The sequence below is a fragment of the Tursiops truncatus genome, chromosome 12 (assembly GCF_011762595.2).
Source record: "Tursiops truncatus isolate mTurTru1 chromosome 12, mTurTru1.mat.Y, whole genome shotgun sequence".
NCBI classification, from domain to species: Eukaryota; Metazoa; Chordata; class Mammalia; order Artiodactyla; family Delphinidae; genus Tursiops; species Tursiops truncatus.
The window spans coordinates 642,427-664,533 of record NC_047045.1 but is presented as its reverse complement, the minus strand read 5'-3'; the positions used below and the strand labels follow the sequence as shown (position 1 = coordinate 664,533).

Here is a 22,107-nt window from a genome sequence, read left to right as displayed (position 1 = left end):
TAATTATATCCTGCCAAGTGATTCTCAGCTTACCTAGCTATATCCAAGGCTATGTCCGCTACATTTTCAGACTTTGGTGACTGGGGTAGTTATTACCCATTTCCTTCCCCTCACTAAAATAAAACCCTACTCTGTAAGAAAATTAATTTCTTTGCTATCCTCCAGGCACATGTGAACAGTATAATAATATGTTTGTGACCAGACTGTCAGTTCCCAAGACCAGTCAGTTCCCAAGACCAGTCTGAGATTGGCTGAGCTGGGCGAAGGGGGCTCCAAGTGAGGCTGGAGGAAAAGCTGACAGGTTTCCCCTCCCATTCCCATGACCAGGTGAGTCACTGTAATATCTTACGTATCAGCTATGTCAAGATTACTTATTTTAAAAATTATATCAGTACGTGTACCTCCATTAGTGTTCCTTCATTGTTAAGCTGACTGCATACAAATAGAAACCTAGATAAAATATGAATAGAACAGACATTTATACAACTTAAAATTTGGAATATTTTCTGTAATGTTTTCTTTCTTCATTAAGGAGAAGTTTGCTTTAACTCATACACTTTCTAAAGAACTTCCAGTTTTCTTATGTACAACAATACAGTATCATGAAACGGGCCCACATTTACTAATCTCAGATTTGGGGAGGACTCCAGAGTCTTCTAGCTCCCGAGCACGTGAACTATTAGAGACTGACCATTATTATTTTCTCTCTGACTTGGTCATTTCCTTTTTGCTAATCACTCTTAGAATCCTTAAGTGCTGTCCTCTCCACTTACTTGGAGATTTTGCGTTGGTCCTGGGGCACTCTGCTTTGATTCTGATTTTTCTTCTTCAAGTGCCTTCTTTTCTTCTTTAGGTGGACTACTAACAGTAGAATTCATCTGGGGACGACCTAGTAAATGAAAATCGGACTGATCTGTACCAGCCATTGTGGCCAGCTGCCCAAGCCTGGACCAGAGGAGGAAAGGAGAAAAGATAAAGGTTATTATAATCACAGAAGAGCAGTTTAGATTTCCCCAGACCTACAATCATGAAATACTTCTAAAATCTTAAAAGCCAACATCCTACTCCGTACTACAAGCCTCTCTCTCCCCCAAATTCTCAGCCCTTTCCAGATTCATCCTCTAGGAGACATCCCACTGTCTCACTAGCAGCTTCAACATGTACTGTGCACCCCGTCCACTGCCAGTCACACCTCCATTCCCACACTTCTTTACCACCTTTCCTCCAGTTTCCAAGAATGTGTTTGTTCCTTCCTTCCCAACACCAACTCATTCACTGACAAAACACTACTCCATCAACTATCAATCTCCACTTCCCTCTTTCAGCAAAATTGCTCACGGTTGAGAACCACTGACCTATATCTTCCCTGCAGATTAATAATAATTTGTATGTCTAAGACAAAAATAACTTTCATTCAAACGTATCAAACAAGCAAAGTAAATGAAAGATAGGAAAATTCTTATCCATTCCCGAATATTTTCAATGAAAACTGCTTTCAATTTAGTCTTTACAAAAAACTGTACCTACTAATTACTCTGTCTACAGGTTACTCTTTTATAATGGGCTCCCCACTCTACCAAAGCAGGCTCCCCTAGTTGCATTTCTTAAAAAATTTAATTCCTCCTTTTAAAACGTCAACTATATTACCTATAATTACACTAAATTTGGCTAAATATGGCCACGTAAGTGATGAAAATTGCTCCAGTTCCTCAGCAAACTACCATTATAGTCGCAAAGAGAAGAACGCCATGAAGAGAAATGAACTAACCCAGCATCTTTAAGGAGATCCAAGAAAGCATGGAACTTCTGAAAAGAATTCTCAGTGCTGCCCAAAACACCTTCATCATCCAGGATCATGCTTGTGGACATGAAGGGCTTCAGACAAAGAGAAAGTTACATTTCTTAACTGGGCATTTTCATGTTCTAGCTATAAAAGAAGACGGAAAATGTCTGACATGATTTTTTTCTCATTGTCATCAAAAGTAGTCTTGCCTAGTTTAAAGGAACAAAACTAAAACACTCAAAATGTAATTAATCTGTAATTAACCTAACTCTCCACCAGTAAAGACAGAGACCATTATCACATAATAACCAAAACCCCCAGGCACCCAACAAAGTTTCCTATATAACGCTTAGGTGGTATATAAGTAAACCAAAGTTATCGTTTTATTAATGATCTTTCACGAAAGATCACATTTCTAACTGGTTCAATTCATAATGGAGCCTCATTCCACATCAGAAAATTACCTGCTTTAAGTTTCCCTTAAATTAGAAAGTGAATTATAGAATCTGATCTGAACAAAACATATTACAACTCTGCTGAATGTTAAGAATTAACTTTAGTGAACAAAATATCTAATGCTTACGTTTAAAAGTCCTAAATCATACCCAACCCAATTTATTAAATGTATGATCACCAATGTTTTCTTTGGCTCCTTCAAAATATTCACTCCCGTGCACTCTTCCCCTTCCGCTCATCACCTATGCACTTAAAACCCCCTATAAGCTCAACTCCAGTATTTCTCAGAAAGGCTGTTATGTTCATGATGCCCCTTTTGCCTTATATGAGCAGGTGCTCACCATTTATTGAATGAGTGTCCGCCAATCCAGTGGATATGCACTTTGAAAAATTCCTCCCTACGCTCAACCTCTGATAAAGTATATTTAGAACTTTTTAGATTATGCCCTGCTTTCATGCACATTACCTAATGTAATTCTTATAGTATATATTTTTATCTTTCATTGCATTCTTAGAAGTTTTCCAATATCTTAAATTTATTTAAATGATTCACTTTCCTAATTCATTGCCTCATGATGAGAGTCTCATCATGTCTTTTATGCTACTGTATATATAGTATATGCACAAAAAGTGCTTTCTTGAATCAAAGAATCATGAACAGATCATAAGCTAATGTCATAAAGCGCGTGTGCGTGCGCACACATACACACACACACACAACGAGATTTTCATATTTTTAAAAACATGCTTTCTGGAATATAGATCATATGATCACTAAATACCAGTAAATGCAAAAGTCCATATGATACAACCAATTTGCAACATATTACAGTTTTGAAGTTTACAAACTATGTGTATATGGATTAAAATCAAATCGAAATAAAACCAAAACACTCCCAAAAGTATAAGCAATTGTTTACTTCATTGACTCATTTATCAGCCTTAAGTCTTATTACTCTTTCCTCCTTTAACTGCTTTAGGCACTCCTCCAGTTTTTCCTAAACAAACAGAGTAAATGTTATAACTAATTCGTAGTATAATATCCAAAAGCCTTTCCAGCTATAGGACTCATCAGGATTTAGGGGCAGAGCCAGAAGTGAACTCAGATTTTAGTCTGCTACTGGTAATATCATACCATGCTAGTGAAATGAATTATCAAAATCTATCAAATTAGCATAGTAAAGATTTATTTAAATTCCACTTTTTCCAACATAAATTTGTGGCAGCCCACCATAAAAGGCATATGCGTATAACATAGCAAGTCAGAAATAAATAGTTAAGAACAAGAAAGAAAAGTTCTATTTTTATTTGTGGGTCTCTTTATAGTAGGAACTCCTATTAATGAACATGCTTAACACACCTGAATTGCATAATTGGAGATTCAAAAGCATTTTTTTTTAAAGTAACCACTTTATTTTATTTTATTTTTTTTAATTGCGGTACACGGGCCTCTCACTGTTGTGGCCTCTCCCATTGCGGAGCACAGGCTCCGGACGCGCAGGCTCAGCAGCCATGGCTGACGGGCCCAGCCACTCCGCGGCAAGTGGGATCTTCCCCGGATCGGGCATGAACCCGTGTCCCCTGCATCGGCAGGCAGGTGGACTCTCAACCACTGCACCACCAGGGAAGCTCCAAAAGTAATCACTTTTAAAGCAATTTACAGTCAAGCACTGTTCCTGGAGTTCCCTGGGCATTAAATCTAATCATCAAAACCCTAAGAGGGGGCTTCCCTGATGGCGCAGTGGTTAAGAATCTGCCTGCCAGTGCAGGGGACACGGGTTCGAGCCCTGGTCCAGAGAGATCCCACGTGCCTCGGAGCAACTAAGCCCGTGCGCCACGACTACTGAACCTACGCTCTAGAGCCCCCGAGTCAAAACTACTGAGCCCGCGTGCCACAACTACTGAAGCCTGCGCGCCTAGAGCCCGTGCTCTGCAACAAGAGAAACCACCGCAATGAGAAGCCCGCACACCACTACGAAGAGTAGCCCCCGCTCGACGCAAGTAGAGAAAGTCCGAGAGCAGTATCAAACACCCAGCGCAGCCAAAAACAGATAAATAAAATAAATTTATTTAAAAAACAAACCGTACGAGGAAAGAACAATCACTAACTCCATGTTATTTTACAGATGAGGGAAACAGAGGCAGAGAAGTAGAGTAAGTAGAGCAGCACAGCCAAGGTCACACCACTAAGTAGCAGAGCCACACTGTGGACTCAGGAAGCTGGGTGCCATTCCTGCTCACGGAGGTGGTAGTCTTCCCATTCACCAAGGTCACTGAAATAAAATGAACACTGATAAACTCCCTTAGGAGTTTCAGGAAATAAGACACTTCGGTCCGTGAAGTGGGGACACTGCTTGCAATAGGCAGAATTCTAACAGAGCCCCTAAGACTCCTACTTACTGAAGTACACAAACCTTCCACTTATCCAATCAAACTCTAAATCTAGGTGCTGCAGTGAAGGGATTTTGCAGATGGAATTAAGGTTCAAAATCAGTTGTTTTTTTAAGATAGGGAGATTATTCTAGATGGATGTGACCTACTCAGGCACCCCATGAAAAGGACCTGAACTCTTCCTGAATTGAAGTACAAAAGGGACAAGAGGGAGACTCTCCATTGCTGGCTCTGAAGAAGTCCAATGGTGTGGCAGGGAAGGCAAGTGAGAGGCCTCTAGGAGCTGAGACTGTCCCCCGAATGACAGCCAGCAAGGAAATGGGGACCTCTGTCCTGCAACTGCAGAATCTGAATTATGCCAACAAGCCGAAGAATCTTGAAGCCATTCTTTCCCAGAGCCTCTGGATGCTAACACAGCCAGACTGACATCTTGATTTCAGCTCTGTGACCCACACAAACTATGGTGAACATCCAACGTTTGGGGCTCAATGTCTTACACTTAAATTTCATGTGCTTTAACACTCTCAGGAGGGAACTCACATGTTCCCGTGTGTATCTGAGCAGGAAACCCAGTCATGCTGTGCCTGGACTTCTGACCTGCAGAACTGTGAGCTAGTCAAATAGGTATTGTTTTCAGTCAGTAAGAGTGTAGTAAAAGAATCAATATCCTACTCAACCTCCAGGTTCGTGAACAAAATAAATGACTGTCATTGTTTTAGGCCACTGTTTCGGGGTGGTTTCTTATGCAGCGATAAACAATCAGAATTCCTATATTTATGAAAACAGTACGGTATATTTATACCTTTTAACTGCTTTGAACAATCACTTAAAGAATGAGGAACTCTATTATATGCCATCATTGGGAGAGGAACTGGTATCACTTTCTGGAGAGTAACTCTTGGTACCTAACAATAATCCTACATCAGGGGTTTACCCTAAGGAAATCAAAGATGTGGGCAAAGATTTATCTACCAACATGATGTCATAAGATTGTTTATAACCAAACCCTAGAAGAAAGCTAAGAGCCTCCAAATTGGGACTGGTTTAAAGAAAAACAGCTCACCGTCTGAAGGAATGCGCTATGAAGCCACTAAGAAAAGAATGACAAGAGGTCTCAACCAGAGTTAATGAATGGGCTTCAGGAGTTCTACATTCATAATATATCTGTGCGTTTTTCCTGGGAGATGATGCAAAAGCTTAATCAAATTCTCTGATGTAGAAGAGTATTTAGTGACATGGCAAAATATTTTTGATACTTTTTTAAGACAAAAGAGCAGATTAGGTGTCTGTACATGCAGAGGTGGCTATTTCCTTCAAGAAGCTGTTCATTGTTTACAAACATTTGCTCAATGAACATATATTTTTATATTCAGAACGTGTTTGAAAAACTGAGAGTCTAAGAACTTCAAATTCTTTAATGTTTCATTACTAAAGCCAGTCAAGTTTTCAATGGGGAAAAAGGAAAAAAAAATGCAAAATTCCTCTACTTTTAATATGATGGTTTAATCAATCTTCTAATTGTGTTAGAAGTGTTAAATTTTTGTGAAAAAGTGTATCCTCCTCCTACAAAGTATTCATAATTCATGTCCCTTACATGGAAATATGGAACCAAAAAAGTTAGAAAGTAAAATTGCTTGATATTCTATTACTTAAGTAAGACTAATGATAAGGCTTTGGAATAATTTTCCTTCCTGTCATCTGCTCTCCTTCCTCCCTTCTGTACACTGGCTAGGGTGATTTTTCTGGGACAAAGCTTCCATCATATTGGATATCAAATTTTATGTTCAACTTTTCTCCATTTAACATTGAAATCAATCATTTCTCATATAATCGGGGATTCATAACCGTGATTTTTTTTTGTGGGCTAAAAAATATTCCACTGAGTGGGTTTACTGGTTAACCATTTTACACATTTATATTCTTTCCAACTTTTCAATATTATCAGACAATAACCGTTTTTATGCATGAAAGCTTTTTTCCATATTGAGAATAACGTTCTTACAATAAATCCATAAAAATGAGTTTGAGATCAAAGCAAATGAACATTTTTAAGGCTCTGAGGTACCTGTCTCCAAACTTCTTTCCAAAAGATTTCTGAGATTTTACACTGCCATCAGCGATGTATCACTTGGTATATAACCTCTACTATAACTGTTGGCTTACTTCCTCACTTAGAGTGCAAGTTATTTGAAGATAGGGGTGTATTTTATTAAGTGTTTACCCCCAGCACCTGTGCCTAGCACAGCGTAGACGGTCAATAAATAATTGCTTAATAAGGAAAATCCCTGCCAATACAAGATGTATGTGTGTGAAAGACAGACTGTGTGTTTTTCTCTAACTGGATAGATGAAAACGTGTCATCTTCTTTAATGTGCAATTTTTTTGCTTATAATTAGTAATTAAATTTCTCTTTTAGATTATATTGTAAAAATTCAGATTCTCTGAGGCAAATGGGCCTGGCACTACCCATTAGCTATGTAACCTTGGACAAGTTCTATAACTCTAGGCCTCAACTTCCTCATCTATAAAATGGAGATAAGCTCCCATATCACAGAGCTCTTGTGAGGATTACATGAGTTAAAACACATATAAAATTAGAAGAGTGCTTGGTACACAGAATATGTTCAATTAATGCTGAATGAATGAACATGCGAATGCAAACAGTAGTAAAGGGCTTAAAATGAAATGGTCTCATCCCACTCCCACATCCAGCACTCAAGAAGCGACTGATTCTTTACGCAGGTTTTTAATTGTAAAATACGATATGTGTACTGAGAAGTGCACAGAACAAAACTGTCAATGTGACAAATAAAAAGAGAATACTCACATAAACACTACTTGAATCTGAAAGTATTGATACTTGTCAGCATCTCAAACCCCCCCCCCCCCATATCCTTTTCTCATCACAAGCTCCTTCCCTCTTCCAGGTTAAACACCATCCTCACTTCTTGACAATCATTTCCTTTAACCTGCATGCATCCCTAACAAAAGAGTTTAGTTTTGTCAACATCTACCTTTATGTAGAGGATCATAGTATATGAAGTCTTTTCTATCTTATTTCTTTCTCTCAACGTTGGTTTAAAAAATTCATCCACATTGCTGCCTGTAGCTCTAGTTCATTCAATTTTATTGCTGGATAGTTTTCCCACTGTACGAATACACAAAATTTATTTAATTTTTGACTCTTAATGGACATTTGGTTTGTTTTCAGTTTGTGCTAATGCAAATCATGGACAGGAATCCTGCTGTACCGGTTATTCTGGTGCATTTACACAGGGCGGGGGTGAGGGCTGCTGGCTCACAGGCTATTTATATACCTTCAGTTGATGGAGAGTGCTAAATGCTTTCCAAAGTAGTTGTGTCGATTTATACTCCAGTATAAACAGGGTAGAAGATTCTCATAGTACTTCAGGTCTACAATACCTGATACTACCAGACTTTATTTATGTATTTGTCAATCTGATTGGCATGTAGTTTCCTTGGTTTTGACTCACTTTTCTCTTATTACTTAATGAAGTCATACACTTTTCTGTGTTTACTGGCTGTTTGGATTTCCTTTTTCATGAGGTTTACATCAATAGTTATTTTTTATTTATTTTTTTATTACTATTTATTTATTTTTGGCTGTGTTGGGTCTTCGTTGCCGTGTGCAGTCTTTCTCTAGTTGCGGCGAGCGGGGGCTACTCTTCATTGCGGTGGCTTCTCTTGTTATGGAGCACAGGATCTAGGCACGCGGGCTTCAGTAGTTGTGACACGTGGGCTCAGTAGTTGTGGTTCGCAGGCTCTAGAGCGTAGACTCTGTAGTTGTGGGGCACTGGCTTCGCTGCTCCGCAGCATGTGGGATCTTCCTGGACCAGGGCTCGAACCCGTGTCCCCTGCCTTGGCAGGCAGATTCTTAACCACTGTGCCACCAGGGAGGTCCAACTATTGTTATTTGAATTCTTCTCCATTTCCAAGTAATACTCTTACATGACTATTTTCTCACTAAATTGGAGGCATTATCTGTTCACTTTCTAACTTACTAATAAGTAAGGGTTTAGTTCCTTTACACTCTTTCCTATGTCCACACTGCTCTGTAAAGTTATGTCATCGTGAGTTATTCCACTGCTCATGATCTCTTTGACTTGTAGTGATATACTTAAAAACCTACATTGTTGATCAACTATAAACTCTCTCAACGTCACGCTTTGTAAAATGAGGACATTCATACCATCTTCCCTTTCTTCTACCTCCTGTCTACCTTCCAAACCTAGCTTTTACGTTGTCAAAGTTGAAATTTATATTCTGTTCTATGTGCAGTTAAGTCTTCTGTTATTCGAGAGTCAGTAAGGAGTAAGGTTTAAGAGAACAGGCAGAGAGCCTCAACTCAAAGCCTCAATCCAACCTTAAAATAGGTACAGCCTGGGCAAGTTCCTTCCCTGTCTTAGTTACCTGTTCTCAAAAGTGGGAATGGGGCATCCCTGGTGGCACAGTGGTTCGGAGTCCGTCTGCCGATGCAGGGGACACGGGTTCGTGCCCCGGTCTGGGAGGATCCCACATGCCGCGGAGCGGCTGGGCCCGTGAGCCATGGCCGCTGAGCCTGCGCATCCAGAGCCTGTGCTCCACAACGGGAGAAGCCATAACAGTGAGAGGCCCGTGTACCGCAAAAAAAAAAAAAAAAAAAAAAAGTGGGAATGATATTAGCACCAACCTCATAAGGCTATTCAGAGGATTAAATGAGTTAATATATGCAAAAACACTTAGAGCCTAATATATACTAAGTACATACTAGTACACAATACATTTCAGTACATACCAACTTAATACTAATACATACTAAGTATAGTTTACTTTAGTTATTAGTGATTACATGCAAGTTGACGATAAAAGCTGCAAACCAAGACAGTATTGCCATTATTACAATTAAATTAATATTGCCCACTGCAGATGTACTGTGTCTCTGTGTACAGACTACACCTTGTTCCGTACTGTGCCAGTGTCACTGCCCTTGTGCAGGGTGACCACATACCCCAAGCCGCCTTGGGCTGTTCCAGTTTATACCTGTTGTCCTGATGTTACAGCATTAGAGCGCCTCCTTACACTATTCAAGTGTAAGGAGTTTGGACAAGTTCTGGTTTGGACAACAAATTAGACAGGTGGTCATTACCCCTGTGTGTCACTGAAAAGGGGGACATCTATAGTGTCAAGTTTAAGTGGATTCTTCTCTTCCTCACCAATAGTATGTTAAAAATCAATGATAGTTTAGTTTGCTTCATGTTTATGTCCATATAGCCTTTCGTCCTCTGGAGTTCAAGTTCCTTCTCCTCTTCCTCTCCCTCCTCCCTTCCAACAGTGCCTAATACCAAGTAAGTACAATATGCCTCAAGGTGTTTCTCAGCTCTCAATCACACAATCAATAGAAGCCTCTCCACTCTAGACTAGCTGCAATCTGCATCGAATCCCCTATTACCTTCCTTCTTGGTTTATTGCCTCATTTTGCTGGATTATTTCTATAAATAGCTTAAGGTGTAGCACAGGAGGTCAAATTTTCAAATTTCTTTGTGTACAAAATATCTTCTTCAGCCTCCACTTATGACTGATAGTTTGGCTGGATACAAACCCCTAGGGTGAAAATTATGTGCCTGAAAAACTTTGGAGGTATCTTTCTAATGCCTTCCAGGATCCATGGTGCTGATGACAAGTATGATAAGGTCAGATTTTAACTCTTTTTTTTAGGTGGCCAGTATTTTTCTCTCTGGAATGGATGTATCCTCTCAGTATTTTATTCTATTTTAATTTATTTTTTCAGTATTTTAAAGTTTCACAATGAAGGGTGCCTAGGTATGAGTCTATTCTTGCTCATCTTGCGTAACTGTTTTCAATCTGAGGCCTGATGTCTACTTTCAGCTGTGGGGAATTTTGTTGCCCTTTGACAGCTTCCTTCCATTTTTGTTCTGGGTCTGGAGTTTCTAATAGTAACATGTTGGATCTCCCAGATGCAGCCTCTCTAACATATTTCTATCACATTTTCCATTGTGTCTTTCTTTTTTATATGCTGAGAAATTTTTTAAATTCCTACTGAATTTATTTCAGCAACCATATTTTCATTTCCAAGAGACCTCTCTTGCTTTCTGACCATTCTCTTTTTAATTAACACCCTAATCTTATTTTATAGCTTTTTTATAGCTCTTTTTAAACCTCTCTCAGGATACTAATTAGGGTTTTTTCTTAAATTATTTTGTTCCCTAAATTGTCCCTGGTCCTACTAGGATACGTTTTCACTCTTTTTCCCCCTCTCACGTTGGAAGCTTTACTCAACTATCACGCAAATGACAGTTATTTTCTATTTAAGAATGAGTGCAGAAAGCTCCCTGAAGTCAACGATTGATTGGTTTCTTATGCAGGAAAAAGCGGGGAGTAACTGTAATAGGATCTCCCCCAAACACAATTTTCTAGGGTGTAAAAACTCACACTAGCTGCCCTAGTTCTTGCCAGTTTCACTGGTTTCAAAATGAAATCATCTCATTTCAGGAGTGTGAGGGCGGGGCTGGGAGTCCACTCCTCCAAACACAACCCTTCAATGAGCTCCCCTATTTCAGTCACACTTTTAACTAACTCCACCCTCTCTCCTACATGCGCATCTGAGCATGGGCCTACTTCTGCAGGTGGGGTCAGAATCCTCCTCAGTTGCAGGTGGTCGATGTACATATTCTAGGTGATGCTTCTCCTCTGTTCTACTGCTTCAGTTTCACACTCTTCCACTTGTCTTCCGTCTTTCAAAACTATGTTGAAACCTCTTGATTCTTGTGGGCTTATATACTTAAACCCTTTGATACCATCATTGTAGTGTCTTGTGAAAACGGAGAAGAGCTAAAAGGGTTCTCAGTGCCTTCTGAATCTGCTATTCTGTGGTCCAGTGTTTAAACTTCTTGGTCTTCCCCAGTGTCTATCATTGCTTTTAGAAATACAATCTCCTGGTCTATTCGTGAAGGAAATGAATACATCACATCTAAAATGACAAGGAAGGCGGGTTAGATGCTCTAGGGTCTTGTCATACTCTGCCATTTACTAATAAACCACTATGTGCTACAAATTGTAGGTGCTCATTTATAAAACGAAAGGGGGTAACCCTACACGAACTATAGATTTCTCCTACTCTAACATTTCATAATTTTCTAAGTTCTTTTCTTAAAATTTCTCTATATTATCATTAATTTTAATTAAAAAAATAAAAATCTAGCTTTCTCTTTTGAAAATCAAAGAGTAATTCCCATAGTCCTACAATAATGGAATAATTAGTTCTGAAACCTGTCAAGTTTCATGTTTCATATGAAAAGAAAATCACATTAAATAATTTTTAAAAATTAAACATGAACTTTGTAGCACAAAGACAAGGTTCCCCCCAAATGGTGTTCCTTTATTTACTAGAAATGTTCAGCTCTGCATTAAAGTTGAAAAAAAAGAAATATATTATTTTTGAGGTACAAAAATTTCTTATGAAAATCAATTTTTCTTTTCTGTCCATACAAACAAAAGTATGGAATGACATTAGAGATCAGGTTTAGTTGGTAATAGAATGTAGCTTCTTGATATTTTTTATTTTAGGAAAGGAGAATATCAACATCAAAACTTTTTTTTTACTTTTATTTAAAATGAGGCCATATTTTCCTCTTATAAAAACAGAGTTCAGCTAGAACTGTCAATTTTCTCATCTGTAAAACAAGAACACTGAATCAGCTGACTATATTCATTCATAACTCAATTTCTTTATCGTATGATCACTAAGGTTCTCCCTAAATCTAATCTACTAAGGTTCTAAGGAAAGGAAAATATATTACTAACGACATGTTTTGATTTTTATTTCTTAGAGTTCAAATGTCCACCATTCACCTTGGTCTAAGCTTAAGGAACCATTCAAGGGGATACAATGCAGATGGGAGGGGAAAACAGAACCCTCACACAAGCTGTGCCGTGTTGCAATCAGGCTTCCATTTGAAAAATAACCTTGTCTATAGCTTTAAAGTGATAACTTTGTACCTGCAGTGCTTCTTGTTTCAAACGGATTTTCTCTGGCTCTTCCTGAACACTTTCTGAGGAATCATCGACCTCTTCGATTTCTGAGGAGGAAGGACTCTCTACTGTCACAGTCACAGGAAATTCTGATGGACCTGAGTGTCTGAAGAAGAAGATAGGAAATCACAGAGTTGTTACACTAAAGTGCAAAGAAAGAAGACAAGATTGTAAAAAAAGATAACACAAGCCAGATCCAAATATCCAAATATTAGAGGACATTTAACAAAAGTGATCTGAGGTATCATTATTTATAAATGTCTCTCACTGCTCCTTAGTCTAAAACAGGCAATGACTAAGTAAAATTACAGGAACTTATTTTTGCTATGTTACTATACAGACCTCTGTTGTACATGGTTAGGATTAGTAATGGGAATTGCCCATATTATTTTATTAAGTTTCTTTCACAGAAGCCAAGTGAAGAGCCAAGGTAAACATTTTTTCTCAGATCAACTTTATACTGCAAATGAAAAATTTATTCTTCACCATCAGACACAAACAGTCTGGAAGAAAATGTAGTTTTTCAGAGGAAAATACATCAGTAAAGGGACTGATGAATAATCAGAAAGTCAACATATCTAAGCTGGGAATAATAGACATTAGAATTTTAAAAAAGAAATCACATACACATACACAACTAAAACTAACCCATCAAAAATTTCATCTTCTCACCACACTTTAGCCAAAACTAGGGTAACAGTAATACAATTCTCCCATCAAGATTCACTGCCACTGCAATGTTGTTCAATAGGACAGTTCCAAACATTTAAAACCTGACCTGGCCACAACCCCATAAAAGTCTACAGATCATAAAGAAGTGTGCTGGGATTATATAACCACGCAGAAGACAAGTCACTAGGACATCATTTTGACAACAAGCAGCAAACCCTGCAGCACAGGAAAACCGTAACAGGAGAACGAGGTGCACACCTCTCTCTCTGGGCATGCAAGGGCAGGACTGACACCCAAGATGCTCTTCTCTCAACCTCAGCAGTGGTGCCTTTCACAGAGCAACTATGCAGTCTCCCAGAACCACTGGGAAGGAGAATCTGATACTGACAGTATTAGCTTGCCATGAGGCCATAAGCGAGGGAATGTGTGTGGCCTTGGTGAGAGAGCAGAGGTTTGGGAGATGTTGCTTTATATTGGTTTTCAGATCAGGAATTTGTACATATAGCCCGCAAACAACGTTTCTTGAAAACATGTGAACATTCTTCAGTATGAGAGCTCCATGTGAGGGGGTCAGAAATGGCACTCAAGTTCGTTTCACTGGGTAACAGCTGATTTGCGGACTGGAAAACAGGCTTCCTTGTTTACAGGCATAACCACAAGGCTGCCAGTTGTGTGCCAAATCCACACAACTACACAGTTGCATTGGGAGAGCGACCAGACATGTTTTACATGGATTTATTTCAGAGAGGGAAATGCTTCTTGTAAGGCTCTGTCAGTTGAAAAAGCAAGGAGAATGACCATCCACCTTTCCCAATTCAAGTCCTATATATCATAAATATGATAGCTAAACACCAGCAACTGATTACATACATCACGAGCTTTGATGAATGGAAAGCCCCTAAAAAGATATCAACAAAACGAAGTTAGATCTTCATGTAAATACATCACCAGTTAAACCCAGTTAATACAACTATTTAGTATTATGTACAGTATCCACACAGAATTGTGTATAAAAATAAATAAGCTCAAAACAAGGACCTGGAGGGCTCTGCTATGGAGAAAACTGAACAGAATTCAGGTGACTGGCTAGGTAATAACTCTCTGAACTGCTGAGAGGCCCCTTCAGTTCCTATGTTCAGGATGCTTGAGATTTCAGTCTCACTTCTTTAAATGGTGATATTAATCATTCTCTAATTTACCACCCTGTGTGAGGAGGATGGACCTGAGATTAAGTGTCTCAGGAAGAAGATAGGAAACCACAAAGTTGCTAAACTCAAGTGCAAAGACTGGGGATTCAACACTATAGTTTATGCAACAGCAATTCATATTACCATTTGCAAAAAAGTAGTCGGTTGTCCAATGGGGATTACAAACATCCATTTAACATGAGCAACTGAACAGATATTTTACACAGTAACTACTTCAAGTACTATTTAAAATCAATTCTCTTTGTTTTCTTAAGCAATTGTTAATCCCCAATTTTGTGAATACTACCAAGTCAGTCACTTGAAAATCATCTAGAGCAATCTATTTCACTTAGCAAGCCTAAAGCTATAGTTCAACCATTTTATTTACTGTTCTGTGACAAAAATTACTATGAACAGCTATCTCCTGGATAAGAAATCAGGTAAAGCTAGTTTGACTCACTAAATCTGATTTACTGAGTTAATAAGCCAGTTGTTTTAGAATAGGTCTAATGCATAATTTTCATCCATTCTGTATTAAACTATTTCCCATGTCTAAAATGTCTTTTTGCCCATTCGTACATATCCAAATTCCTTCTTCTGTGCTGTAGGGCTTCACGCAACTACACCTGCCTTTAATGAAACTTTTCTCACATGCACAATTGGTGATAATTTTAGTCTCCTCAAGACTCCCACGGGGTTAGCTCTGTTGTGACACTTGAGAAACAACTTGAAACTCCCAATTACTTTTTGTTTTTCTTCCTTAGAGGGCTCATTGGGCAGAAGCCATGTGTGAGTTATCTTTTTTCCTCTATAGAAAGCACCAGAGACCGCTCACATAACAGAAGTTCCAAAATAAGGACTCTGAATGATTGAAAAAGACAGGGAATGCAGACACGTTACCTGTTGCTTTTTGCATGTTCTGCAGTACGCCACGGCCGGAAACCAGACACACCAGGTGGTAGAGGTTCAGGACCATAACATTCTTTACCAGCAGAGTATTTCCTTCCATTACTTACAGGTTGCTTTGTGGCCAAGCCTATGTTTGACAAAGCATGAAAAGAAGGAATCAAGATGCACCAAAGGTCTACAGAGCAACTGTCACATGTGTACACTTTGAGAGGAATCAAACAGGCACTTGACAATGATGCCAAGGCCATTAAAAAGAGGATCGTTTTGTACAAAGGTTTTACATAAGCCAGCATTTTTAAAAAATGTAAGTTCTCTACAGTAACAAGTTATTTTAACTAAAACAAAAGTATTGAGATGTGCAGAAATGCAAAAATAAATTTTTAAAATAATCCCGAAGTATGATACATTTTATGTATTATGCAGAAACACTCAAGTTTACTGAATCTTAGAACACCTTTGGCATTTCTGAATCTCAAGGACACAGAAACACAGATACACCCATGACTTCTGCCAAACAGAATCTTCAGAATTAGACCAAAATTTCAATTTAAGATGAATTTTTCTATGTAAAAACAATAAAAGTTATAAGGCTGCAAGTTGCTGGGTGGTAGGTGAGTCAATGTTACTCTCCTATAAGCCTGTCAACCTTCACTGCTCCTTTGATTTCATACAGAAATCACACAAAAAAACAAATGAAACCCACTGGATAAAAGAGTGAAATGTGGAGACTTATCCTATACTTCAGTAGTAAAGAGGCAAGTATCTTTATATGAAATATTTGGTTGCAAAAACTAGACCTACGTGTTAATATTTTATTTAGAACAAGCCACATATTAAAATTCACATTTAAATATTTAATTTGAATTTACTGAAGACAAACATCATAGGTTAAAATGGTTATATTTATCCTTCAAAGCTACTATATTTTGTGTTATTTTATTTATTTATTTTAATAGATCTTTATTGGAGTATAATTGCTTCACAATTCTGTGTTAGTTTCTGTTACACAACAAAGCAAATCAGCCATATGCATACACATGTCCCCATATCCCCTCCCTCTTGAGCCTCCCTCCCACCCTCCCTATCCCACCCCTCTAGGCCATCGCAAAGCACCGAGCTGATCTCCCTGTGCTATGCTGTTGCTTTCTACTATAGTTTAGCAGCATTAGGATGCAGGGTAAAATGGAGTGTATGTGGTAATATAGGACAAATATTTCATAGAGTGTAGCTTATTGATAATCACCACACGATCCTGTGTGATTTATATGCCTCTTAAAAATATATAGGAGCTCAGTTCATTTTGTGCTATTTTATTGTGTTTTTTAACTTAATTACGGTCAAAAAAATGTTTGTATGCATGTGGTTTGTATGTGTTAGCTTCCTTTACTTTCAGAAACGAATGCAAATACATTTGTATTAAAAGTTTTTTAAATTACACTTTTCTTGTTAGGAGATAAAAAAAATTTCTAATAAAAGTTCCCATCTGGGGCTTCCCTGGTGGCGCAGTGGTTGGGAGTCCGCCTGCCGATGCAGGGGACGCGGGTTTGTGCCCCGGTCCGGGGAGATCCCACGTGCCGCGGAGCGGCTGGACCCGTGAGCCATGGCTGCTGAGCCTGTGCGTCCGGAGCCTGTGCTCCGCAGCGGGAGAGGCCACAACAGTGAGAGGCCCGTGTACGGCAAAAAAAAAAAAAAAAAAAAAAAAGAATGCTTTAAAAGTTCCCATCTGTTTTTAGGCATACATAATGACAATATAAATGTGACACAATTCACACCATTATTTCGCCCTGTACTCACCAGGATCTAGGTATATACCCAGATACTGATTGGCTTACCTCTATGTCTCCAAATAACTGAGGCAAATAGAAAAAAAAAGCCCAAGAAATAAAATTACTCTTAAAATAGCTCAATGAGTTTGTATATTTCAGTTATATTTCCACTTTGTTTCATCATGCTAAATAAAAAAAAAACGTTTAACTGTTTTCTTCTCATTCCATGATGCCCTATTATATACCACCAGGTACTAATTTTACAGAATTCCTAATATACATGCTTTATTAATATATATATTTCCATTTCTAATATCATAGCAAAAGTCAACTTAGCTATTTTAAGAATACTGTACACATGATATAAATTTTTAATAATAATATCTAATTAGTGTGATACCACAAATCTTAACTTCTTTGTATGTACTATTTGATTATTCAAATATCACTCTCTTGAAATAACAATTGGCAGACAATCATAAGCTTTCTTTTGACTTCATAAACACTCTTAACAACTTATTTAATACACTATTGTCCAAGCAAGTTGATTAACAGAGAATCAAAAACATACATCTTTAAGTAGAGAAAAAAAGCTGTATATGAAGATGTTTACAATAGTTTATTTTAGGTTATTTCCAATTGTTCACCAATTTTTTTTTTTTTTTTTTTTTGCGATACGCGGGCCTCTCACTGCTGTGGCCTCTCCCGTCGCGGAGCACAGGCTCCGGACGCGCAGGCTCAGCGGCCATGGCTCACGGCCCAGCCGCTCCGCGGCATGTGGGATCTTCCCGGACCAGGGCACGAACCCGTGTCCCCTGCATCGGCAGGCGGACTCTCAACCACTGTGCCACCAGGGAAGCCCTTGTTCACCAATTTAAAAAATTGACCAACTCAATGAAACCTTGTGAATACAATGTTAAAAAGTATAACTATGAATCACAGAATTTAAATTTAGTATGAAAAGAATGGCAAATTATATTGAAGTTATGTGGAATTATGTTTATAGACAGCAGGAAGAGAAAATAAAAATATAAATATTGCTAGATAGGATAATGCAATTAGAGGTGGTCTTTTAAATTTTTCATTTTTATGCTAATACAATACCTTTGTAAAACCCAAAAATCTTCAAACAACACATTTTAAAAAAATTGTGGTAAACTACACAAAACAGAAAAGTTATCATTTTAACCATTTTAAAGTGAACCGTTCAGTGATATTAAGTCAACAAATTTTTAAAACTTTCAGAGGGAACCTGAATAAAAGATGTGTTTTCCATTGGTGATTTTAATGTATCTGGTATATAACGAAAGTCACCAGAAAACTCTTTCTGGGAAATTGGCAGATCATAAACGTAAAATATTTATTTTGCTTTATATCAAACCTTATTGTTTTGCTGTTTCAAAATTCAAATTTACTCACAAGAAAGAGTCAGTTTCATATTAGATTTGGTTTCACAAATGCTGCTCCTGCTATTCATTCTTATCACCAAAAAAAAAAAAAAAGACTATTTGTGACTAACGATAATAAGTTCCAGAAAATAAAAAGTTAAAAGGTTTTCAATCTGCATTTCTGGGAACCTAAATTAAAGCATCACACAACATTTTCAAAAACAGAAAAGCCATTTGATTTGACTAAAAACTTAGTTTTAAGATGGCAGAAAGTACCTTGATAATTTTCTTTTAAGAAAGAAAGAAAAACAAGCCATTAAAGAGAAACTCTTCCGAGCGAACTGAAACATGTTATGTATGTCTGACTTGGCACTCCTTCCATCTGGAGAACTTTTTTGATAATTGCTTTCATCACAGAATGATCTAAAGTAAAATGAATTGAAGTTAGAGTAATTATTTCCCAGTGAGTGGCTATTTCCATTTAAAACCAAAAGCCAACTAATTATTGCTTTTCCCATAAATTTAAATATGAAATCTACATTATGTAATTATACACTTAATACCCCTTTGTGTATTCTAATTTCTTCCTCAGAAACCTAAGATGCCATCTTGCAGACTGCCCACCATGGCTACTATTTTGGCAGCAACAAAGGTCAACTTTAAACATTTTGCATCTAAAGTGGCTTTGGATACCTTTGGATAGAAAGTACAGTCTGAGCACTGTCCAGACACTTAGATACCTAAAGGGCATCTAAGATAACAAATCCAAGTCCTGATATTCCCTCAAAAGCTGCTCCTCCCATCAGCCCCCTTTTTCTAAGTGATACCACCCAGTTGTACACATAATCATCAACGACTTGTCTCCTTGTTACTATTCCCTTCATACCTCACAACTAATCTATCTGCAGGTCTTGTTAGCTACACCCTGAAAACACAACCTGAATTCAACCACTTTTCACTTGCTGCAAACTTCCAACCTAACCTAGGCCATAAACATCTCTTATTTGGACCCCTGTGATAGTCTCCTAACTGGTCTCCCTGTTTCTCTTCTTTATCCTCCCAAGTCCATTCTCTATACCAGGTCACCTTATTCAGATACTATTTGGATCATGCCTTTTTCCAGTTCAAAACCCTCTACTCATTTAGAATAATCCATATCTTTACTCTGGCCTTCAAGACTTTACAAGAGCAGACCCCTGGCTAGCTCCTTGACCTCATGTCACACCACATTCTTCTTCACTCAGTACTCTGCCCAGATTGGCCTTCTTGCTTTTCCTTAAATACTCCACCGACCTACATGCCTGCATACTCATTGCCCCCTTGTCCTGGAATGTGCTTACCCCAGATCTTCCATGGCTTGCTCCTCTCTTCATTCAGGTCTCCATTCAAATGCCACTTCTCCAGTGAAGCTGGCCCCTAACTAACCTGTCCAATGGAGTCCTACCTGCCCCCCTCACTCTTCTTACATTAAGATATTTTTGCACTTCCTACTCTCTAAAATTATATTACTTATCTCTTTACTAATTTCTATCTCAACTCCTTCACAAGAATGTAAGCTCCATGAGGGCAAGACTTTTGTCTGTCTGGTTCACTGCTTTATCAGTAGTGCCTAAACCTGTATCTGGCACACAGAAGGTATTAAAAAAATTACTTGTGAAACTGACAAATGAATAAAGTACTCCTTGCAAGAATTCAGAGGTTGCACAAGAAGCAAATAATGCTCTTGGTGGAAGCAGCCTTAGTATCTAGGTTCACCTCTATTCAGAGTAGAGATAAGAACAATTTACAAGTATAAATCACTTTAATCAGTAAATTATCTGCTCAAACCATAAGGGAAGTACAACATTAGAAAAGTACTGTTTTCTAGGATACAAACAATTAACAAATTCAAACAATGTGTGTATAGAGAATACACACTAAAAATCTATCACGAAAGTATGATGGTCAAGAACTCTTGCGGTAAAAGGTCAGACAAAAACCAGAACAAATGATCATGAATTCTAGTAGTTCTGGGGCTGAACAACCTACTCATTTAATCAAAAGGGATCATCGCAAAAGCACAGGTATTAAAAAATATTACATGAAAGGAAACTATCATGAGTCATTTAAGTGTTGAGTGGACCATCACATTAAAATAACTAGAGTCTTTCAACGCCCCATGACATACAGAAATAGCAAGTCAGACATATGGATCTAACAGCATATGATACAACCCTTACAAACTGTCACTACAGAAGAAGGGACACCCAGTGTAATTAACCAACTAGCCAAATGAATACAAACAGCCAGTAAACCTCACCAGTAAATCAAATGAATACAAAATAAAACAAAATGTGGTTATTCTCCTATCAGATTAAGCCAAGATTCTGTAAGAGAAGTCTTTAAAATGTCTATACCCTTTTGATCCAAAATAGTCAGAGATATAGGTAAGGATATATATCAGAGTACTTTTTGTAACTGAAAAACTGGACATACCTTTTATACAAGATCGGATAAGCTATGTGCACTGTGGCATATTCATATAATGGAACACTGAAGGGTCACAAAAAAAATGATGCAGTAAGGCTTCCCTGGTGGCGCACTGGTTGAGAGTCCGCCTGCTGATGCAGGGGACACGGGTTCATGCCCTGGTCCGGGAAGATACCATATGCCGCGGAGCGGCTGGGCCCATGAGCCATTCCCGCTGAGCCTGCGCGTCCGGAGCCTGTGCTCCGCAACGGGAGAGGCCACAACAGTGAGAGGCCCGCGTACCGCAAAAAAAAAAAAAAAAAAAAAGATGCAAATTTACTGACATGCTAAGATGGTCATACTGAATTAACTGAAAAAAGTTATAAAATTTGGAGTAATCCCACTTGCATAAAAAAGGGAGAGGTACTCATTTTTGTAGTCTTACAGTTTTTAAAAAGTGCTACCAGCCAGTGTTTGTGAGAGGCAGGCTTCATTCACATCCACTCTTGGGGTGGACTACAAATTGGCATAGCCTTTCTGGGTGGTAATTTGGCAATGTGTATGAAAAGTCTTAAAAATATGTCACACTTAGTCATTCCACTTGTAGTACCTTATTCTACAGAAGTAAGCCCGATGGACACAGAGATGTATATATAATGTATTCACATTGTTTCTGACAGGGAAAAGCAAACTGTCTCAATCTAATTGCAAAGAATTGATTAAACTATGGGACATCAATATGATGGAACACTACATGATACCTCATTAAGTGAAAAAAGCAGGAATATGAAATAGCAAGTATACTACAATTCTATTTTTGTAATCTCTAAGTGTACAAATATATTTATAGAAAACAATAAAAAGACTGAGAATATATACACCAAAATGAACAGTGATTATGTCTGGGTGTTAAATTTATAGGTAATTGTTCTCTTGTTACTCTGTATTTTCTGTAAAGTATATATGTAACTTTTAGAGAAAGTTTAAAAGCAACATAAAAGCTATCAGAAAAATGAGGCCTTAAAAAAAGTCCTATCACAACAGTATCATGCCAAAAG

At 38.1% G+C, this 22,107-nt stretch overlaps 1 protein-coding gene and 1 long non-coding RNA gene across 2 annotated transcripts in view; one reads left to right on the top strand and one right to left on the bottom strand.

The window, feature by feature from the left end:
• The first annotated feature begins 198 nt into the window (after positions 1–198).
• Positions 199–21,950, top strand: LOC141275973 (uncharacterized). The gene is made up of 3 exons (XR_012324677.1): positions 199–327; positions 854–15,751; positions 19,194–21,950. It is a non-coding gene; the product is annotated as an uncharacterized lncRNA (long non-coding RNA).
• The window catches only part of LOC117307537 (centrosomal protein of 78 kDa-like), a 28,745-nt gene continuing 6,963 nt past the window's right edge, over positions 326–22,107 (bottom strand). Inside the window, exons 3-7 of the mRNA XM_073789322.1 lie at positions 15,439–15,574; positions 12,647–12,785; positions 1,769–1,875; positions 774–945; positions 326–450 (exon numbers count right to left, since the gene is read on the bottom strand). Of these exons, the coding sequence (XP_073645423.1) occupies positions 424–450; positions 774–945; positions 1,769–1,875; positions 12,647–12,785; positions 15,439–15,574 (581 nt within the window). The 3' untranslated portion in view covers positions 326–423. The remainder of the gene's footprint in view (positions 451–773; positions 946–1,768; positions 1,876–12,646; positions 12,786–15,438; positions 15,575–22,107) is intronic.